The 21,120-nt window shown below is 45.6% G+C and overlaps 1 protein-coding gene across 4 annotated transcripts in view; it reads right to left on the bottom strand.

The window, feature by feature from the left end:
• Positions 1-21,120, bottom strand: part of MTMR3 (myotubularin related protein 3) — a 75,764-nt gene that overhangs the window by 37,940 nt on the left and 16,704 nt on the right. For 3 of the 4 annotated variants that reach the window (XM_058036781.1, XM_058036784.1, XM_058036782.1), the window contains 3 exons: positions 5,880-5,955; positions 1,905-1,978; positions 1,453-1,542 (listed from right to left, as the gene is read on the bottom strand). In XM_058036781.1, coding sequence (XP_057892764.1) covers positions 1,453-1,542; positions 1,905-1,907 — 93 coding nt within the window. In that variant the 5' untranslated portion in view covers positions 1,908-1,978; positions 5,880-5,955. Of the gene's footprint in view, positions 1-1,452; positions 1,543-1,904; positions 1,979-5,879; positions 5,956-20,829; positions 20,986-21,120 lie in introns of all 4 variants that reach the window. The other variant, XM_058036783.1, reaches the window with a different exon arrangement.

Genomic DNA, 21,120 nt, shown 5'->3' with positions numbered 1-21,120 from the left:
AACAAAGCCTGCTGAGAATTCAGCCCTGTTATTGCTGCTAAGGAGGAACATCAGGTAAGGTTGGCTCTGAGGTTAATTGCAGCCTTTTTCTTAAATGATCCCTTATTTTATGTTACTTTTCCTGAGTGGTAAGTGCCTGGTCAGGGAAAGCAATGAATTTTTATGAAAAATATCCTCACATTTTGGCAAGCAGGCTGACAAAGCCCTTGATTTATGCTCTCTCTCCTTACTTAATGGAGAGTGGCATTTCCATAATGTTATTAAATTCATCCTAAAGTAGGCACAACATCCAGGATGAATAATGTTTCCTGCTATTTCCCCACTGTTCACCCAGCAAGCTCAGGTAACCAGCCCAGGCTGGATCCCTAAATGCTACAAAGCTGAGCTTGGACAAACCAAGCTTTTTGCTCCCTATTTCTCACAGTAAATATGAAAATGCACAAGAAGCTGCTGCTTTATAAAGTCAGAAACCTGCAGTTCATTACATCACACATGGAAATTGTCACTGGATAATTAAAATGTGACTTAAGTCCAGTTTAGCTGAGCTGGTGGGAAGTGAAAATACCCAACTTGAAAGTGATCTGGTTTAGAGCAAATTAGCTTGAATTAACCAAAAATTCTTTGTATTACAGTGAAACTCTTCAGATGATGCAAGAGTGTCTGCATGGACAGCCAGGCTGGGAGAGCTGGGGGTGCTCACCTGGTGAGGAGAAGGCTCCAGGCAGAGCTCAGAGCCCCTGGCAGGGCCTGAAGGGGCTCCAGGAGAGCTGGAGAGGGACTGGGGACAAGGGATGGAGGGACAGGACACAGGGAATGGCTCCCAGTGCCAGAGGGCAGGGATGGATGGGATATTGGGAATGGGGAATTGTTCCCTGGCAGGGTGGGCAGGCCCTGGCACAGGGTGCCCAGAGCAGCTGTGGCTGCCCCTGGATCCCTGGCAGTGCCCAAGGCCAGGCTGGATGGCACTGGGACACCCTGGGACAGTGGGAGGTGTCCCTGCCCATGGCAGGGGTGGCACTGGATGGGCTTTAATGTCCTTTTCAACCCAAACTATACCATGAATCTATGGTAAATAATTTTAACTAAACTGATTTCAAAAGGAAATTTGGAAAATAAAGAACTTTTAAAATATCTCTTTTTGTGCAACAGAAGATTTTTGGCTTCATAACAACCAGGTGCCAAGGCAGTGTTCAATCAGCTTAGTGCTGCTTTTTCAAAACAAGAGAGTTCTAAACTATAAAACCCTGCCCTTGGAATTAGTGCACAAGTAGCAGTGATATTTTTCAGACACTTGAAGGGATTTCTCATAATAAAATGCCCAAGTTCTCTGTCCTACCAACAGAGAAAATGAATTTCTGTGCTAACTGTGAATTAAAATTCTAGAGGAGAGGCCAGAGAATCCACAACCAAGTGGAGGCAGTGAGATTTGAACAGGAGCAGTGTGGTGATTACCTGAAGGTTCTCATCCTCTCGGATCAGCTGCTTCCTGGGAAAAATCTGATTAGCCTGGATGCATTCAAGGCTGTGCTGAGTCTCTTCATCCTGAGGAACAAAGTGTGACAGTCACCCTCAGCACTGGCACCTGCTGCCACCTTCCCCAGCCAAGGAAAAGCTCCCACAGGGTGAAGTGTCCAGAGAATTCCAGGAGCACCAACTCACTAAAGTTTCCAAACTCTCCAACATGGGCCCTCAGACAACAATGTGGTATTAGCAACCAGTTTCCTTCCCACAGCCTGATTAATAAAGTCATTAAATGCTGCAAAATTTATAGCAGCATTAGGAAAAGAGCATTAGCACTATGCCTAAAACTCAACAACCCCACATGTAAACATGAATTCCCTCATGTTTTTCCCATTTTAAAGTCTCCTGCTCTGTCACAGACCCTACAAAGCCCCTTTGCTTACCATGACAGGCCCTGGGCAGGAGGAGCAATCCTCGTCTTTACTTGCAATTCTTTGAGCTCTTCACTTACTAAAACCTAGAAAATAAGGGAAGTATAATGATGAAATAAGATTCATTTTCTTTTAGCAAATAAATAGAAATTAACTTTTAAAGACTGTGAATGTAGCTGTTAGAAAACTGAGAGCAAACAGTAATTATGAAAAGATGAAATCCATAGAAGCTCCCTCTCCTGAGAGCCAAAATTGTTTCAAAATGTGTCTGGTTCCTTCTGTTCCTCCTGAAAAATTACCTTTGGATGTGCTGCTGGGAGAACACCTGTCTGAAGGCAGCAATTAGACCAGTGTTTATATAATTTAAATGAAAACATGTTCATTTTTCTGGATACCCTGGAATTTTCTCCCAAGTTGCCTGCAGATGGTGAATCAGAAATCCGTGGGATACAAATCCAAAGGGATTGCTGGGGCTGATCTGGGTTTGGATCCTCCTGGAACAAGCTTGTTTCAGCTATGGCACATGAACTGGAGTTCTTATCAGGATAAAAATCCTCATTTTACACTTATGGCTGGTTTTGGATATCCATGGATGTACCAAAATATCCATTTCCTGCACTGACATTTCCAAGAGTTCCAGATCACTACAGTGGGACTTGCCCTCTCCACTGCCCAACAATCCCCCCAGCTTTCATCATCTGCAAATTTTCTGGGAATATTAGCACAGTCCTGAGGTTTTACAAATCACCCAGTTAAAAACTTAATGACTGAAGTGAATACAGGAGTTACAATTTGAGTTTGAGATTGATTTTACACTCAGCTTTTTCTAATCCAGGTAAGCTCCTCCCTGTTCTACTCAACCAGGATTCACTCAGGTATTTATGGGGTTTGCAGCCTGTGGCACACAAAACTTACAAATGAAAATACATCACAAGAGTGCAGCCAGCTCTCAGCTCACACCCAAAGCTCATATCTCACTTTACTTATAAATGTATTTCAAATTTTCAGTATTTGACAGAGAAAACCACTTCAATCCATCAGCTCCCAGCACTGCAGGGAGCCCTGGGCACATCCTGAGCTTGGTATGGAACATTGACAGAGGGCAAGGGAGCAGCAGCTGCACATCAAAGATCCTCACACAGGTGTGTTTGTAAATATATTCACATAACAGGGGAATGATGAGGAGAATCGAGCTCCAGCTGCCAGGGATTCACTAAAAATTAATGCAAAAAGCAGATTTAAAATCCTGGGAGAGCTGGCAGGGACTGGGGACAAGGGATGGAGGGACAGGACACAGGGAATGGCTCCCACTGCCAGAGGGCAGGGATGGATGGGATATTGGGAATTGGGAATTGTTCCCTGGCAGGGTGGGCAGGCCCTGGCACAGGGTGCCCATCCTGGATCCCTGGCAGTGCCCAAGGCCAGGCTGGACATTGGGGCTGGGAGCAGCCTGGGCTGGCAGAAGGTGTCCCTGCCTAAAACTCATGGGATGAGTTTTAAGGTCCCTTCCCATCCAAACCATTCCAGGATATCATGATATAAAAAATACCTTGTTATTTCAAGGAATTCCTTCAGCTTCACACACAATTATCAAAGAAACACCAACTTGATTTTAACAATCTGCTTTATTACAAATTTGAAGTTTGCTTAGTATCTTTCAAGGAAAAGTTTTAATTTAATAGGCACTATGCTGGAAAAATTCTTTCATACTTCAGTTTGATTAGATATATGTAATTTATAAGTTTATTATATAACCATCTACATATTAATAAAAGCAGTATTAGCTTAGAAAATTGAGTCTTTTTAAATATCTTACAGCTGTGCTCCTAAAATCCAGCACAAACCTCCAGCAGAGGCTGCCCAAAATCCCAAGTTTCAGTGTAACTCCTGAAATCAGTGCAGAACAGCTTCTACTGTGACAGTGTGGCTTTTTCCATGTGAGAATCCTCCTTTTTAAGGTGAATTTTGGGAAAGCTGTGTGGAAAATAAATCTGCCTGTTTCAGTTTGGATCAGGACTATCAGATGCAAAGGGTGATGCTGCCAAGATAAATGGTACAAGGAGTTATAGGACTGGTTCTAAAGCAAACACTTTGCTCTGGCTGCTGCTGGGCATCAGTGAAACGCTTCAGCAACTTCCCTGCCACCAAAGGAATGCTGAAAATTGCTGACAGAAATAGCAAAAAGGCTGAATTGTTCCAGTGAGGCTCTCTGAGCTGCTGGACAGGGAATATTTGGTGAGAAATCTTTCCTTTCCCATCAGATCCACGAGCTGAGCTGCTCCCTGCAGCAGCTCAAGGTCCCTGGGCTGAGCAAAAGGAAAAAGGAACAGCTCTGGGAGCAGCACACACTGCTCAGGACAGCCCAAAGCACACCTGAACCCACACTTCTTCCTATCCCAGAGCTTTCTAACCCATCCCCAGCTCACCAAACTGTCCCCATGGGAACAGGAGGAGGTTCCCAGGGACTGCTGCCACCTCATGAGGGCATTTCTGGCTTTAGAATCCTTGGAAGAAAGAATGTTCCTCATATCATCAACCAAGCACTCCTGAACCCTCCATCATTCCCCACCCTGCTGCTCCAAGGGACAGCTGGGGACAAAGCCAGCCCAGCAGCAAGTCCTGCACAAACCCAAGCTCAGGCTCATCCACACTGCTGGAATCTATAAAATTAGAGGGTTTTGAGAAAGCTGTGAAAAAGACAGGCTCTAAAAGACAGCAAGGACAGTGAAATGCAAATACCGAGGGAAAAGGAGCAGCAGTATTAGTACTGCACAAATTAGTGAAATACTAATTTGTGTTAGGACTGCAGAATGGAAGGAGAATTCTCATTTTGACAGTAAAACCCATTTTGCAGAAGTGAAATGGAAAGGTACAAACCCAGCTCAGTTAAAAACCTGGCCAGGAAAGCAGCCTTAACTCAGGCTCCTCCTTATCAACAGGATCACATAAAAACAGCAGCCAGCTTATACACAGAGCCCTGAAATAAAACTTGGTTTTACTGGTACAAATATTTGGTTTGGTCAGGACTGAGGCCAAAAAAAAGGTGATGTTATCAATTTACTGTCTGCCCTTTTACCTGCAATTCCATGTGTGTTAAATTATTCCAAAAAGACAATGGTCTTGTTAATTCTCCATCCTTCTGTTCTGCTTGAAAGGATAAATGATGAGCAAAGGTTGCAACCTCAGCCTCTATGGGAACATCTTAATTACCTTTTGTTTCAGATGCACCTTCTGCTTTAAATTATGTGCATAATTAAGAGTAGCAATAACCATCTGTTTGCCAGTGAATCTAAACAAAAAGGATTAGCTAAATAAAGGATCATTTAGATTCACATATATTTAAATATAGTTGGACTTTCAGCAAGAAAAACCGGAGGGAAAAAAGGAAAAATCCAAGCATTTATTCCCTTACCTTCCCCATCCAGATTGAATTCCATGTATTTTAATATCAAAATCAGACTGAGCTGACCCCTGAGCTGTTTACATACAGTGACACAGCTGCCCTCTGAGTCTGGAATGCAAATTTTTTGGCAAAGGAACATTAAAAAATTTGAGAATTGAATATTCAGGAATGTGCTGTACCTTGAGCAAAAGATGCTTCTGTAGCAGGCTGAAAAGACTTCTCCCCCTTTGGCAGTGGAAGGAAATTTCTGAGATAAGGACAAATACTCAGTTTCCCTTTTCTCAGTGCCTGACAGGGAGGTTTCTCCTCTTTCCTGACACCACAGGACTGAGCAACTCTCCCCAGGATTTACTGGGAGAGCAGCTGACAACACAGATTGGTCAGGAACAGGAGCAGGACAAAGAATTGTCTTGGAAGTTTGGGCACAACTAAGAGTCAGGAACCTTCCTTTTCAATAATTAAAGGCTGCAAACTCCAACTCAGTGAAATATTAATTTTCATCTAGGATCTTGGAAAACATTTGATTTAATTAAGAGAATAATCAATGATGAGCACAGAACCCACAAACAAGCAGCTGATCTTACCAAAGAATGAGAGAATAAACTCCTCTCTTGTCCCAGAAAGTTCCAACTCTTCTCTTCTGATACTTCACATTGGCAGCTGCAAACACAAAGACAACCCTTTAAAACATGAACTTCCCTTGAAAAAAACACTTTTGAACCTTTATTCTAGACAAGGCACTCCACTCTGGGGGGAGTTTGGATTAATTCAAGGGGAAAAAGAGAAAGTTTGAGTGCCTTGGAGTTGTAACAAGAGCTTAACATGCCCAGAGAGGGAATTCCAGGACTGGATTCTGATGGATATCTGAGGGTAAGGCCTCTCTTCTGGCAAGGAGCACTTCTGAAATTGTGGCCACAAAGTAATTCAGAGTTTTCATAAATGAGTAAACAAAGCCTAAATTACTTCACAATACCAGCTACAGGAGGGAGTTTTATAGAAGATCCCACTGGATTTATATTGATCTTCAAAGTGGGTTTAATTTTACACTGCACTGGAATTTCTGGCCCCAAGAAAGCCAGTGCAGACCCCCAAACAGGGGTTGCTGCCCATGTGCTTTGGTGCAGAGGTGCAAAAATCCAGGGATCAGCAATGCTCACCAGGCCACTCCTGCCAAGCCCTTTCCTTTGCATTTTCAAGTGCTCCACAAAACACTTATTGCATCAAAAATGAGGCAGATGTGTGCCAGAAACACACATTTATCAAAAATGAGATGGAGAAAATATCTGATCTGCTCATTCCTGCAGTCACTCCAACAGGACCAACAGATATCTCCTGTGGCATCAGAAGGACATAAAGCTTAATGCTAAAATACCAAACACTAAAATTCAAAGTTCCAGACTAATTCCCATTGCTCCTAAAGCACACAAGCAGCCAGACTGATGGGACACCACCCCTTGTGCCCAAAGTTTTGCTCCTCACAGGAGCCTGGACACTCTCCCAGCAGCACACTGCACCTGGATATGCCTGGAAAGTCCAACTTCTCCACCACACAATCCTGCTGCTGGGAATAGTTTCCCTGTACTTTGATGTGCCACAACTACTGATAATTTTCACATTCTGGTAAATGAAATAAAATACTTTTGTATTTTGTATTCATTGTGTCCTTTAGTTTATGGCTTATGACAAGGAAAAGAAGTAATAGAGAAAAAGGAGATGTAATTTTAGGACTGAGAGAGTGGAAAGGAAGAGTTTAAGAAGTTGTGCATCAAAAATTGTGCATTTCAGGGAGCTGTGCCCAGCTGGGTGAGGGAGGGGACTGGCCAGCTCTGCTCTGGGGTGGCCTCTCCTCTGGTGCTGGGGACAGTTCCACCACAATGTCAGCAGGATCTAAAGCTGCTGGAGATGGACCAAAGGAGGGGCACGAGGAGGGGGAAGGGTCTGGAGGGGCTGAGGGCACTTGGAATGTTCAGCTGGAGCTGAGGAGACCGAGGGGAGACTCCTCAGGGGCTGCAGCTCCATCCCTGCTCTGGGACAGGGACAGCACCCAGGGCACGGCTGGGGCTGGGCCAGGGCAGCTCAGGCTGAGCTCAGGGCAAGGCTCTGCCCCCAGAGGGTGCTGGCACTGCCCAGGCTGCCCAGGGAATGGGCACGGCCCCGAGGCTGCCAGAGCTCCAGGAGCCTTTGGGCAGGCTGGGATTGCTGAGGGTCTGGGCAGGGACAGGAGCTGGATTAATGATCCCTGTGGGTCCCTCCCCATGCAGGGTTTGCATGATTCTAAGATTCTAATACAAATTGATATGCACCAGAAGGAATTCTACCATCTCACATGATGGACACTTCAGGGAATCTCATGGAATCTCAGGATTTAAACAAACAGGGAGCTGAGGATGTGCTCTAACAGAAAGCTCCTGTGTCAATGCCAGCTGTCCAAAACCTCAGCTAAACTTTGATTTACCATTTCATAAAACAGTTTTCTAAAAGCAACATTTCATTACCTGCAACAGAGGTCAACTTTGTTTTTATTTTAAAAAAATTTCTCTCAGCCAACAAGTCAAACACCAATCCCAATAATTTTATGGGTTGATAATCAATCCCAGCACCCAGGTGGGAATGGGCACAGCTGGACTGTGAGGTACCAGCCTGAGCATGCAACAAGTTCAAATTCACAGCTGCCTGTTGATACAAAGTCACCTTTGAGAGGAATATGGAGCAAGTTTATTAAACACACACAAAAAGCTCTGAAGGCAGACTATACAACTCTAGAATGACTCCTCAGGGACACTGTTCTGGCCACGTATTTGCTTTGCAAAAAGCAAGACACATTTCGGGTGCAGGAGCTGGACTGACTTTGTGTGGTTTCAGTCCAAACAAGAGGAAAAAAAAAAAAACCTTCATAAAATCTGCAACAAGCTTTTTATTGATTTTAATGAGGCTTGGAAGAAGCCACCAAATCTCAAGAGTTTTGTCAAGAAGTTTAAAAACAGGACAGAAACGTTCCAATATAAGCATTAACAATTCCGCTTGCTCGCTGCCAGAGCTGAGCCAGCCCCCCTGAACACTCATCAGCATTCCTGCTGCAGGGCTGCTGGGCTCTGATAAGAACCTCCTCTGTTATCACTTCCTAAGTCAACAACTCCTGCCAAAATAAGGGGAAAAGCTGCCTGCAAGAAGAAATGTTGCTGTGAGTTCTGCTGGTCCAAAGCAGCAATTCCTGCTGTGGGGAGCAGCTGTTGAATGAACACATCCCAGGGAGCTGTACCCAGGACAGGGGTGCAGCCCCAAATCCAGGGGCTCCCACCCCTTCCTCTGCAGCACCTCAGCTGTGTGAGCCACAGAAGGGATCAGCACCATCAGGAAAGACAAAGGGAGGAGGTGGAAAAGGGACAGGATCCTTTCACTGAATCCTGACTCAAGTGTGTCATTTAAAAATGGGCTTTGCAGCACCTTTGTTGGGCTGTCACACCCTCAGAGCTGGTTTGGTTTAGCAGAGAATGGTTTGGGTTGGAGGAGACCTTAAAGCTCATCCAGTGCCACCCCTGCCATGGCAGGGACACCTCCCACTGTCCCAGGCTGCTCCAGCCCCAGTGTCCAGCCTGGCCTTGGGCACTGCCAGGGATCCAGGGGCAGCCACAGCTGCTCTGGGCACCCTGTGCCAGGGCCTGCCCACCCTGCCAGGGAACAATTCCCAATTCCCAATATCCCATCCAGCCCTGCCCTCTGGCACTGGGAGCCATTCCCTGTGTCCTGTCCCTCCATCCCTTGTCCCCAGTCCCTCTCCAGCTCTCCTGGAGCCCCTTCAGGCCCTGCCAGGGGCTCTGAGCTCTCCCTGGAGCCTTCTCCTCTCCAGGTGAGCACCCCCAGCTCTCCCAGCCTGGCTCCAGCCCTTGCAGCATCTCTGGTGCCTCCTCTGGGCTCTCCCCAGCAGCTCCAGGTCCCTCCTGTGCTGGCCCCAGGGCTGGGGCAGCTCTGCAGGTGGGGTCTCCAATCCTGATCCCAGCACAGGTGCCCAAGGACATCCTGTCCCTGCCCAACTCAAACATGTCACCAGTGACTGCTCCAGGATGAAGGGGATGGGAACAAGAACTCTTCACTTTTCCTTCAAGTCATGCTCTCAGATCCTGCTCTGGTGCCTATTTTGGGATCCTGGGCATTGGGTGAACATTCAGCACAAAGGTCTCACCTCCAGTTTTTTTTCTTGGAAGACCTCATGGAGAAGTAGAGTATTTGCACTGTGTATCAATCACACAGTGAAACACAAGTAATAGCACAGCTGGAGGGGGAAATTCCAAATAATTGTTTCCAAACTGTAAAACTTTCATCCCCAACCCTGGGATTCCAAGGGCTACCCACTCCAACTTCAAAGCCAGCCCTACTCTGAACACTGATGGACTACAGGAACTCCAAAATCTAAATTATTTGAGCCTGTGACAGTGCTTTTCTTGACATTTATTTTAATAAAACATTGGCAAATTGCTAGGAAAAGCACTCTGGAGAAGTTTCAATCAACATGTTTGTTTAATTAGGTGACTGGAAAGTTGTCTTTACAGTTTCTTTGCTGAAAGGCTCTATCAGCCAAAGCAGGAGAGCCATGATTTGATAAGCATGGAAATGGCACAAGGGAAAAATAACTGGGGAGAAAAACAAATCCAGATTTTCTCTAGCTGCCAGTTATCCTCATAAAGATGTAAACAAACACAAGTAAATGAAGATTTTCTACTAATTGACTATTTTGAAGATGCATTTTCCCCTCCCCTTGCCAAAATATGGCATTTCCACACCGGTTGTGCCACACCATGTCCCAGCCTGGCATGATGCAAGTGTGGTTTTTGATGAGAAGTTCTGCATTCCTGTTTGCATTCTCAACTTCTCAAAAGCAGCTCAGCCCAGCTCTGCCATGAGGGGAACCTTCTCTTGCACAGCATTACCACACAGCCCCCATTCCTTTCATCACCTCTGCCTTTGGCTGCTCACTTAACTCGCAGGTTGTTCTTCTCTTCTCTCTCCTTTTTCTGCTCTTCCTGGTGGATTTGAGCTTCCTTTCCTGCTGTTTTTACACAACCCTTAGCGTGCTCAGAGCAGGAACACAGAGCTGCTATCAGCTGCCCAGCAGCTGGGGGATGTGGTCAGCTGGCAGCACAGAGGGATGGGAGCACTGGGACTCAGCCACTCCCAGGCTGGATGGGGCAAGGCTGATCCTTCACAGAAAGTTGGAAATGGTGCACATGGAGAAGAAGGAATGCTGATCCTCAGGGAGGCATTTTCTGGTTTTTAGTGCCATGTGTCACAGAACCTTTAAAGCTGACAAAGACCTTTGAGGCCACTGATTTGGCACCACTGTGTTCACCAAGCTGCTCCATGTCCCCAAGTGCCACATTCACAGTGCTGTTAAATCTCTCCAGGGATGGGAACACCAACATTGCCCTGAGCAGCTGTGCCAGGGCTGGACAACCATTTCCATGAGGAAACATTCCCTGAAATCCCCCCTGCCCCTGCCCTGGCCCAGCCTGAGGCCGTTCCCTCTGCTCCTGTCCCTGTTCCCTGGAGCACAGCCCGACCCCCCCGGCTGTCCCCTCCTGTCAGGAGCTGTGCAGAGCCACAAGGGCCCCCTGAGCCTCCTCTGCTCCAGCTGAACAACCCCAGCTCTCTCCATCTGGTCCATCATCCCCTCCCCTGAAGGAAATGCCACCATTCCAGCTGCATATGAAGGTGTGCACACAGCCACACTCAAATACCTGACAGGGAGAGCCACAGGGAACAGCCCACATTCCCACAGCACCCATGGAACTGCCCTGCATCAGAGCATTTTGCAAAGATCTCATTCCCCTTTCTGTTCTCTCTGCTTTTATGAGTGAAGAATAAAATTAATTAGAAGAGCCCAAAGCATCCAAAAAGTTTTGTCAACATCTGTCACTGCACTGACTCATGCACTCATGGCAGGTCGGCATTTGGGTTCCTTCATCTTCCCACTCGGAAGTTCCATTAATCTGCCTTTAAAGCAGTTTGATTAAGCTGATTATCTTTGCAGATTTGTTAAAGATCACTTCTTGCACTCTTCAGAAATTAAATGCAGAAGCAACAGTTCAAAGTTAAAGCAAAAAAAAAATCTTGAAAGGAAAGCAGAACTTGGAATGGCAGAGGAAGGAGAGAAACACTTCTAGGGGTCTGATAGCAACAGATATTACAGAAAAAATTGATTTTGCACTAAGAAAGATCCATTTTTTCCATACTTGATGTCTAGAATAAAAATCAATATTTATCTGGGATAACAGCATTAATTATTCCCAGAAAAGAGGCTTTTTAGGAAAGTGCTCACAAATAAAAGATGCTACATGAGTATTTTCCTTCACTGATCTCAAATCAACCCCGGTCAAAGGACCACAGCAAGCTTGAAACCAAAATCCACAACAAAATGGCACTTTTTCTTACAAAATTTCAGGCTCTCTTTTCTTTTAATTCCTTTTTAATTTGGATAAAACTCTGGGATCCAAAAGCTGCAATTATTCACACATAAGCCAGGATACAATTTACCCATCACAGATCTTCTGTACCATATCTATAATTTTCCTTTTATTTCAATTACTCCATACTCCTCCATTTTATGTTCATGACAGAGGAGGAACAGCTACCAAGGACCAACAGCCACACAGATCAGTCTGAATTGTGGAGAAACCTGGAAGGAAGGGAACTGAATGTGGATTTCTGGAAGCTGACAGGACACAGACCCAGAGGATTTGTGGAGGTTCTAGGCTGGAAAGGTGACCAGGTGTGCTGGGAAGGGGATTTATGCCAACAGGTAACCAAAGGGCCATGAAAATGCAGGGAAATATCAGACTGGAGTTATGAAACAAGCAGCAAGGTTAGAGCAGGCAGCAGAAGTTTCCATTTGAAGAGGCATAATGGAGAAAGAAGGAATCATTTGCTCCTCACAGTTCCCATTTTTCCATGAAGGCCCTCACAGCCCATTTGCCATGAGTCAGCCTCCCTCCCCTCTTCTGCCTGTCTAGAAGGAAGGCAGCACAAGGAGAAGTGGCTGCTAATCAAAGTCTCCAAGGTTTTACTCATCCTCCCCAAACACTGCTCCATCCCCTTCCCTCCTGCAGGCACATCCTGCTGGAAGGGCATCAGGAGCATCCCACACTGCCCAGGACAGCTCCTCACCTGCTGGCATTTCCCAACAGCAACACCACAGACACCGGCAAGGAATGAAAAACAGAGAGAAAGCTTTGAAAATAGGAAGAATCTGGGATTTGGAAGTTCCTCTGGAGTTTCAAGATACACTCCCATGAGACTTTTCTCCCAACCTGAACTTCCTCAGGACAGCACACACAGTCACAGCTCTCAGCTCCTCAGCTGACCTCATTTTCACCACACTTTTTCTGGCATAAAACTTTGAAAATCTATTTAACAAAACACCACTGGATGCTTTTGTTGTAAGACAATTTTTTGAAATAGCAAATACCTGTTATTAATAATCTATTCACGCTCTGAGAAATAAATGCCCAAGTTATTCCAAGGTGCTCCTAATGGGGACCTAACAAAGGCCCAGCAATCATGGAATGGTTTGGGTGGGAAGGGACATTAAGGACCATCCAGTGCCACCCCTGCCATGGCAGGGACACCTCCCACTGTCCCAGGCTGCTCCCAGCCCCAGTGTCCAGCCTGGCCTTGGGCACTGCCAGGGATCCAGGGGCAGCCCCAGCTGCTCTGGGCACCCTGTGCCAGGGCCTGCCCACCCTGCCAGGGAACAATTCCCAATTCCCAATATCCCATCCATCCCTGCCCTCTGCAGTGGGAGCCATTCCCTGTGTCCTGTCCCTCCACACTCTGACACAGCCCCTCTCCAGCCCTGCTGTGCTGCACAGCCTGGGGCAGGCAGCACACAAAAATCTCTTTGCTGTTAGCAACACTTACAACAAGACATCCCTTCTTGTGCCTGCACACCTTGCACAATGTAATTATGGGTAAAGCTTTAATCCATTAATTCTTCAGTGGCATTGAAAAGACCAGTGCTGTCAAGGAGGGCCTGGGAGATGCACACATCCACCCTCACCCTCCATCGAGGAACAGCAGCCATTGGGAGGCTCTGTGTTCCAGGCTCACACTGGATCACCTTACACCACTGCAAGTTAATATTTCAAACTAACCCAGCGCTTGGTAACATTTTGGCACACTCCAAAAGTGCCTTTTTTGATGTGGTATTAAGGTGGTTTTGCTTTAAAACAGGCTATGCAGCTATTCCCTGAGCATGGTGAGCCAGCAGAAAGGTACAGCTCCCATACTCCCCCCAAACAAAACACCCCCTTCCTCATTTCACACAACTCTGGCATTTCAGACCCATCATGGCATATTCCAGCTCCTCAACACAACACAGAACTAACCCAGAGAGCAGATCTTGGAACCACCACCCTGCGGTGCTGCAGATGTTGTTTGCTTCCAGAGCAGCACAGCCTGAAAAACTGCAAGACATTTCAGATTTCTAGAATTGGAGGCAGCTTAAGAATCCCTTCACCTCCTGCAGAAATGACATTTCTTCACAGAACTAATCAATTAGCTCGTTCACCTCTTAGCCTGCTCATTTTGTGAAATATTCAAGCAGTTTCAGTTTGAATGGCAGAGTCTGCAGTTCAGACACCAAGCACCCTCCCAAAGCCCTGATCCACTTCAGAGCTGTCAAGCACACGACTGCACTCTGCACTGAAGGGAACTGAAGGGGCTGTTAGGAGTAATTGATGTATTTCTGCCACAGTCTGGGAACCTGAGGATGAAGAGCCCTTCCCTTCAATCACCATGGCAGGGGACAAGTATGTTTGATCACAGCATTATTTACAGTATAAAACAGTAATTAATTCAAACCAAGAAAAGGCTTGAGTTCAGGTATTCCCTTATTAGCCCATGCAAAGAAACCCTGAACAGAATAAAATAACCACATTGAAAGAGCTGACCCAAGTTGAGAGACAGCTTTATTCAGCTACCAGCAACTCCTTTTGATGAAGTGACCCCTAAATTGCACATTTCAGGAACTAATCAAGGATCAGAGTAGCTTTTCTAGGCTCACAAAAAGCTGTTTCCTAGAGAGCAGTCCATCACCCACGAGGCTGCCAAGCCACCCAGAGCACTCACCATTCACCAGAGGCTCCGTGTGTGCAAATACTGCAGCAGGCAAGTGTGGAGGAGATAAAGCCAAGTGTGCCTGTCCATGATAAGGGGACAGCAAGGGCTGTGTCAGGAAAGCCCAGCAGCTCCAGGGGCTGCACAGAACTTTCTGCTGGGTCCTGTTTACCCAGCAGGTTCCAGGCACACCCAGGATTTACCAGAACAGGGTCCTGCCCTCCCTACACTTGGGCAGCTCCTTCCAGGGAGAACCACCAGGCATTTCCATCATCCCCTGCCAGTCCCAGCTTCTCCAAACTTTTTGCAGTTCCCAGTCAAGTTACCCACAAAGGGAGAAGATTCCCAGTGGCACTGCCTCAGCCAGGCACAGCAGGGAAGAGCTCAGGCTCCCTACAGGAATTCAGACACACTCAGGGCTCTGATGCCTTCTCCTGTTAATTCCTGCACTGAGATCACAAGGGACAGACTGGTTTGGATAATGAACAGCCTTTCCCTGCTTCCTGGCCTTTCCCTGCTCAGCTGATCCACAGAACCATTGAGTGCTTTGGGTTGGAAGGGCCCTTAAAGCCCATCCAGTGCCACCCTGTGCCATGGGCAGGGACACCTTCCACTGTCCCAGGGTGCTCCAAGCCTGGCCTTAGAACTCATCAGTTCACTAAAGCAAAAATAAAAAGGAGGAAAAGCAAATACTTTCCCTCCTGTAGTTAAATCCCCTCATCACTATCTTCCAAGTATTAAGACAGTTGTTTATTCCTATCTTTTTCCACTTGTGGAAAGTCACAGTTAATTTCAGAAGCAGGAAATGTAACAGTAAAATATTACTTTCCATTCACAGGCTGCACTTAAATAAGAGCTGGAGACAGACCTCAACTCAAACAAACAGCAGGCAAAGAAAAAGAATCTCCAAAGGGTGCTGTGCATGAAGGCACATGGGAAGGGACACGGAGCTGTGTGAGGATCCAGTGAATCTGCATCTCACCAAGAGCCTCGGCAGAGCAGCCAGCAGGGACTGAGGCAGCAGAGCCCTTTGATGTGGGAGGCAGGAGCCCATGGAGGAGCCTTGCAGCTCCTGAGATGCCTCAAGGAATGTTTTAATGGGCTTCAATTCCCGTGGCTGGTTTGGAAGATCAATTACACACATTAGCAGTATCTGCTGTGAAGTACTGAGGTCTTTAATAGAGCAGTTAATTTTGTAACACTGCACTATGCATTCCTCCAGAGACACAACAGGGCTGCCTCAGAACCAGTTGACTTTAACACATATTTTTGTACTTTTATGGATCTTTAGGCCCAATAGCCTTCCATCAACTAAATCAAGTTAGATGCTCTGCAATGTTCAAATCTTGAACGTGTCAAAGGCAAGAACAATTACAATTTCTAAACTCATGTCTCCAGGCTGCCCAGGGAGGCTGAGTTCAGGACAAGACCCCAAAATATTTTCTCCACAACAACCTCCATAGTATTGAAACTACACAGCCTTGTTCCCTTACTGAAGCTGCACAGCCCTTCAGTGCCAGGAAGGAATTTACTTGGATTAACAGAATATGCTTATTCTAAAAACTAAACAGCACAAAGTCAAAGTTAAATATATTTAGGCATTGCAGAGACACCAAAGAAGGGTTTGTGGTTGCTTGAGGCACGGATGTGTATCAAAACACAGAGTTTCAGCTGGAATTGAAATGGAGTTCTGCAGCTCTGACAGTGAAACAAGGTTTGCCAGAGCTCCTGTTAACAGCCACAGTCTTACCCTTCTCCTATTTAAAGTTAAAATCCATTGGAGTCCAAGATCCTATAGAAGGGTACCAGCAGATGTGGAAAAGGGAATTAATTCTATAGGGTACCTGTATCTCCTTTGGTCAATCCTGCCACCCAAACAATGATTCCAACAGGAATGAGCTTCTCTGGGGAACAGGAAGATTTCCCTTCCTACCTGCTCACTTAAATCAGACCACACCAAGTTCTCTGTAGCAGATCAGTTTTTATCTAAAAGAGATATTCCTCCAGTATCCTATTTTATACTAAAAGACCTTTTCAAAAGCACAACAAATCAGTATATACAGACACTTCTTTAAAACCTCTCTCAATTATTTTCCCTACAGAAACTCATTCCTTTTGGTAGATACAACAAACCCTGAGAAGGAAGAATAATAGTACAAAGAATGTAAGTAGTCATTTAAATGTTTTATCCTTTAGAGAACATTCACTCCTTCCCTGTGTGACTCAAAACAAACCTAATTTACTAAGAAAGACTTGGTTGCAATTAAGAGATAAATCATCATTTTAAAGAAACAAAGGTTTGGGCTCTTCATCACATTACCCAAACACAACACATCCACATCTCTCCCACAGGCATTGCAGAAGTCAGAGCAGTTCACAGCTCACTCTGTTATTGATGCACCAGGGAAGGTAATTTTCATTTAATTCCAGATTCTAAAAAATATGTATGCCATATATGCAAGACTGCAGCTATCCACTTCAATTTTTGCATTTAAATCATTACCAGCCAGCAGGACTTATCCTTTCTTTAAAGAATATACAGATTTATAACCATCCTTACAGTAAGTTTACCATGTCCCCTTTAAATTGCATGTTAGAAAAACACACAAGAGCACGTGTGCATTAATGTCTGCATTAAAAACACACAAGAGCATGTGTGCATTAATGCATGCATTAAAAACACACAAGAGCATGTGTGCATTAATGTGTGCATTAAAAACACACAAGAGCATGTGTGCATTAATGTGTGCATTAAAAACACACAAGAGCATGTGTGCATTAATGCATGCATTAAAAACACACAAGAGCATGTGTGCATTAATGCATGCATTAAAAACACACAAGAGCATGTGTGCATTAATGTGTGCATTAAAAACACACAAGAGCATGTGTGCATTAATGTGTGCATTAAAAACACACAAGAGCATGTGTGCATTAATGCATGCATTAAAAACACACAAGAGCATGTGTGCATTAATGTGTGCATTAAAAACACACAAGAGCATGTCTGCATTAAAAACACACAAGAGCACGTGTGCATTAATGTGTGCATTAAAAACACACAAGAGCATGTGTGTATTAATGTCTGCATTAATCCACAAGCTTTCCTAAAGAAGTGAAAATAGCACAAGGCACATTTGTAACACTGCAGTTCTTGCCTGTGACTTGCAGATCTCAAGTTTCAATTAAATACACACAAGTGGCACTCCACAGGAAAATTAAGATCAGCTAAATCAAACTATTTTTGGTCTCTATCATTCCATTTGAAGCACCCTCTGATAACCACCTGAGTATCAAAACCAAGTCTGTACTTACTAAACATGAACTCTGAGAGATCTGCATTAAACCCATGAGAATAAAATATTCAAGGTGCATTTGCTTGGAGTGAAAAAGTGAATCTGGCAAATTTTGGTTTTAGAAAGTAGTTATAACATAAATAAGGAGCAATAAACGTTGGGGTTTGGGTCCTGCCTCACTGCCTTTCCTCTGATGAAATGAAAGCAAAAGCCCCTCCTGACCTGAGCTGACACCTGGGTCGTGCTGCACACACAGGATGGAGCTGCTGAAAATGAACAAACACAATTCTGAGCCTCTGTTTGCTCAGGTACTCAAGGACCTCCTTAAACATCTTATGAGGTGCAATGTCTGGTCAAAATCCAAACCAAGAGAGGGCAGGAATTCCTCCCCTTCCCGTAACTCTCCAGGCTGCCTGCAGAACACTTGCCATCAGAGCCAGGGGGATGAACTTCCCAGAAAGCTTTCCTTCAGAGACACCAACTCCTCACCAGATTCATGTCACAGAAACAAGGTCGAATATCCAATTACAGAACAACAGAAGTTACTTCTGCCCCTTTGAGTGCAAATGGGAATGTACAAAGAACCAAGATCAATATGCAAAAAAAAACCCCAGAACAATTGGAAGGAGTGGAGAGCAGCACACCAGGAGTGCAAGCCCCCCCTGGCACAGTCCCATTACATCCAGTTGTTCCTTGGACTCATCCAGATGAGGCTTGAGGATCACCAGGCACATCCTTTCCTGACAATCAATTCCAATATTAAAGCTGGAATCTGAGACCAAATTCAGAGAAATACTCAAAGGCAAAGGAAACCTTCATGCTCTGAGCAAAAACAACAAGGGCAAGAACAATGCTCAGAATACTTAAGTGTGCCTTGCTTTTACTGTAAGCCTTTATTTCAGAAGGTTATGCAGCTGATGTAACACAAATCTACATGTGAAGACAAATCTAGAAGCAAATGCTCAGAGCTGAGATGAAAAAGCATCTGTAATTTAGATAAATAACAGCTCGCTGCAGGAACAACCTCAGCATTCAGGTCTTGTATTTCAGAGCCTGCACAATTTTGCTCATTTAGATTCAAATGCCAAAAAATAGCCCAACTCCTCTCCTGGATGGAAGATCACATCTTTATGCAGGAAAGCTTAGCTGGAAGCTCAGATGAGTCTGTCAAGGAAGAACAAGGATCCATGGTCTGTATGTTTATTAAAGTACCACTTGTGTGTCATTGCTTGGAGATGTGACATCTGTGCATCAGCTCCAGCTGACAGAACTGCTCCACAGGAATTCCCTCATGGGAGAGGCCTCCAAAAATCAAAATGCCACCATGAACCAGCACCTACAGCCAAACTTCCATGTTCAGCCTGAACAACTTGAGGCTTGAACTAAAGATTTCTCTTCTCCAGTTCCTACTGAGTTGGGTGCTGAAAATCAGATCCTGCAAGAACAGGTAGGACAGAGTGGCCTGGTCTGGTATTTTATTATTTCACATATTTCAGAAGTCAGAGCACTGGTGTGGAAGTGCTGCTGTAAGGGAAGGGACCCTTGACAGGCTGACAGGCTCAGTGCTGCATTTCTGGCCTAAGCTGTTACATGGAATTGCACAGTGAGTAAATAAATAAGGGAGGCAAAGCTGAGAGCCCAAGCCCTGCATTAATGACCCAGCAGGTATTTTCACTGCTCACACACAACATGGAAATCAGCTTGCAATTGCAGCCTAAAGCAGCCCTACATAAAAACCATGCAGTGAAGGGTTGCACATTAGGAAATGCAAGCACTGTGATCACCTGTGAAGCTTCTGCTCAACTTCCTTTGGAAAATGTATGATTCTTAATTCCCTTCCCTAATTCTCCATCCTCTTCTTCCCATAAACCCTCACCCAGTGATCTAGAGGGGACAAAACTCCCTGAACCCAGAACTTTTCACAGAGTCCTCTTCCTAAACCCTGCAGTCAGCGTGGAGCCCTGGAGCAGGTCAGTCCTTGCACTGCTCCTTTATGGCACCTCTCCTGCTAAGGACCCACAGCACCCACCAGAGCTCCCACACTGCTCTGTGTGTCCATGGACTTTCAAAAGGCTGGAAAACAAAGGAGTTCAAGCCATCAGAAGGATCTTCTGTGCCCCAGAGTTCAGGTTTTTGAATACTCACAGGTTTTATAGTATTTCTGCTCCATGTTTGGGAAATACAACTCCACTACCAGGGGTCTGAGCAGCAGAGCTGGGCACTCAGGCCTGGAGTTGTGTACTCAGCACCCAAACCATCACTCTGCACCCACCTGGGAAGGTTCTCAGCAACTTCCTAGCCAGGACCACAGCCCACAGCCAGGCAGGGACACACCTGCCTCCCCAGGATGGCACCAGCCTGACTCACCAGACCATCACCTACAACTTCTTCCCAGATAAAGCCACCTCACCCAGTGCTTCTACAAATACCAGGTAATTTAAAATCTTATTGGGCCACCTGGAAATTCTGCATTTTTTCAGGTGTCCCATCCTACTGCAGCCTCTGTTTAGGATTACCTCAGTTATTACCTGTGGGGATGAACTACTGATGTCAGCACACTCACAAGATCAGACAGATTGTTAGACACCTGAATATCCAATCATCATTCCTCCCACAAACAGCCTAATCTTTATTTATATTAGTTTACTGGCTCAATTGCACAGCCCAGACAAACCCCTGGCAAGCCTTCAGAACAGACCAGCACTCCCAGCTGGCATGGGAGCTCCATCAGCAGCCACAGCCATTGGCAGCAGGAAGCCCAGCTCTGGGCACCAGTTATTGCTGCAGCAACTTTAGAGCAGGCTCTTTTCTTGAAACCATTGACAAAAAAGCCACTAAATTAGCTCACAAGTCAGTTTGTGTAACACAGCACAGGCCACCTGCCTCACTGAGGCCCCAGTGCCACACTCTGCCTGCCACAGCTTTAACTCTTACTTAACTTATCAAAAGGATGGCACAAGTCTTATGCAAGTTCACCTCTAACGTACTCGTTATCCTCTCAGGAGCCACTGAATGAAATGGGAGTTAATGAATAACACAGCAGGAATTATTTCATTATCCCCATGGTGAGAGAGAGCCATCTCATTCTTGGATGTGATGTCAGACTTGAGAAACAGCCAGTGGTACTCACTCAGGCTTCCAGTGCTCACTCAACTGCTACAGCAGGGCTGTTCCCAGAGCTGCAGAGCTGCGCCAGGAGAGATCAGGAATTCAAGCAGCAGCAGAGAGGAGCTGAGGCTGTCCAGGAGAAATCAGGAATCCAAGCAGCAGCAGAGAGGAGCTGAGGCTGTCACTGCTCCCACAGAAGGGAGAGGTTTCCAGCAGCTCACATTTAATGCACAGGTATGGCAATCAGGGCAGTAAGAGCATGTCAGCTCTTCACATCTCCTCTTTGACAGTGTCAACCCCACTGCAAGTCACC

The sequence above is a fragment of the Melospiza georgiana genome, chromosome 18, assembly GCF_028018845.1.
Source record: "Melospiza georgiana isolate bMelGeo1 chromosome 18, bMelGeo1.pri, whole genome shotgun sequence".
NCBI classification, from domain to species: Eukaryota; Metazoa; Chordata; class Aves; order Passeriformes; family Passerellidae; genus Melospiza; species Melospiza georgiana.
Note: the sequence above shows the minus strand (reverse complement) of the source record. Positions and strands in the feature narration are given on the sequence as shown.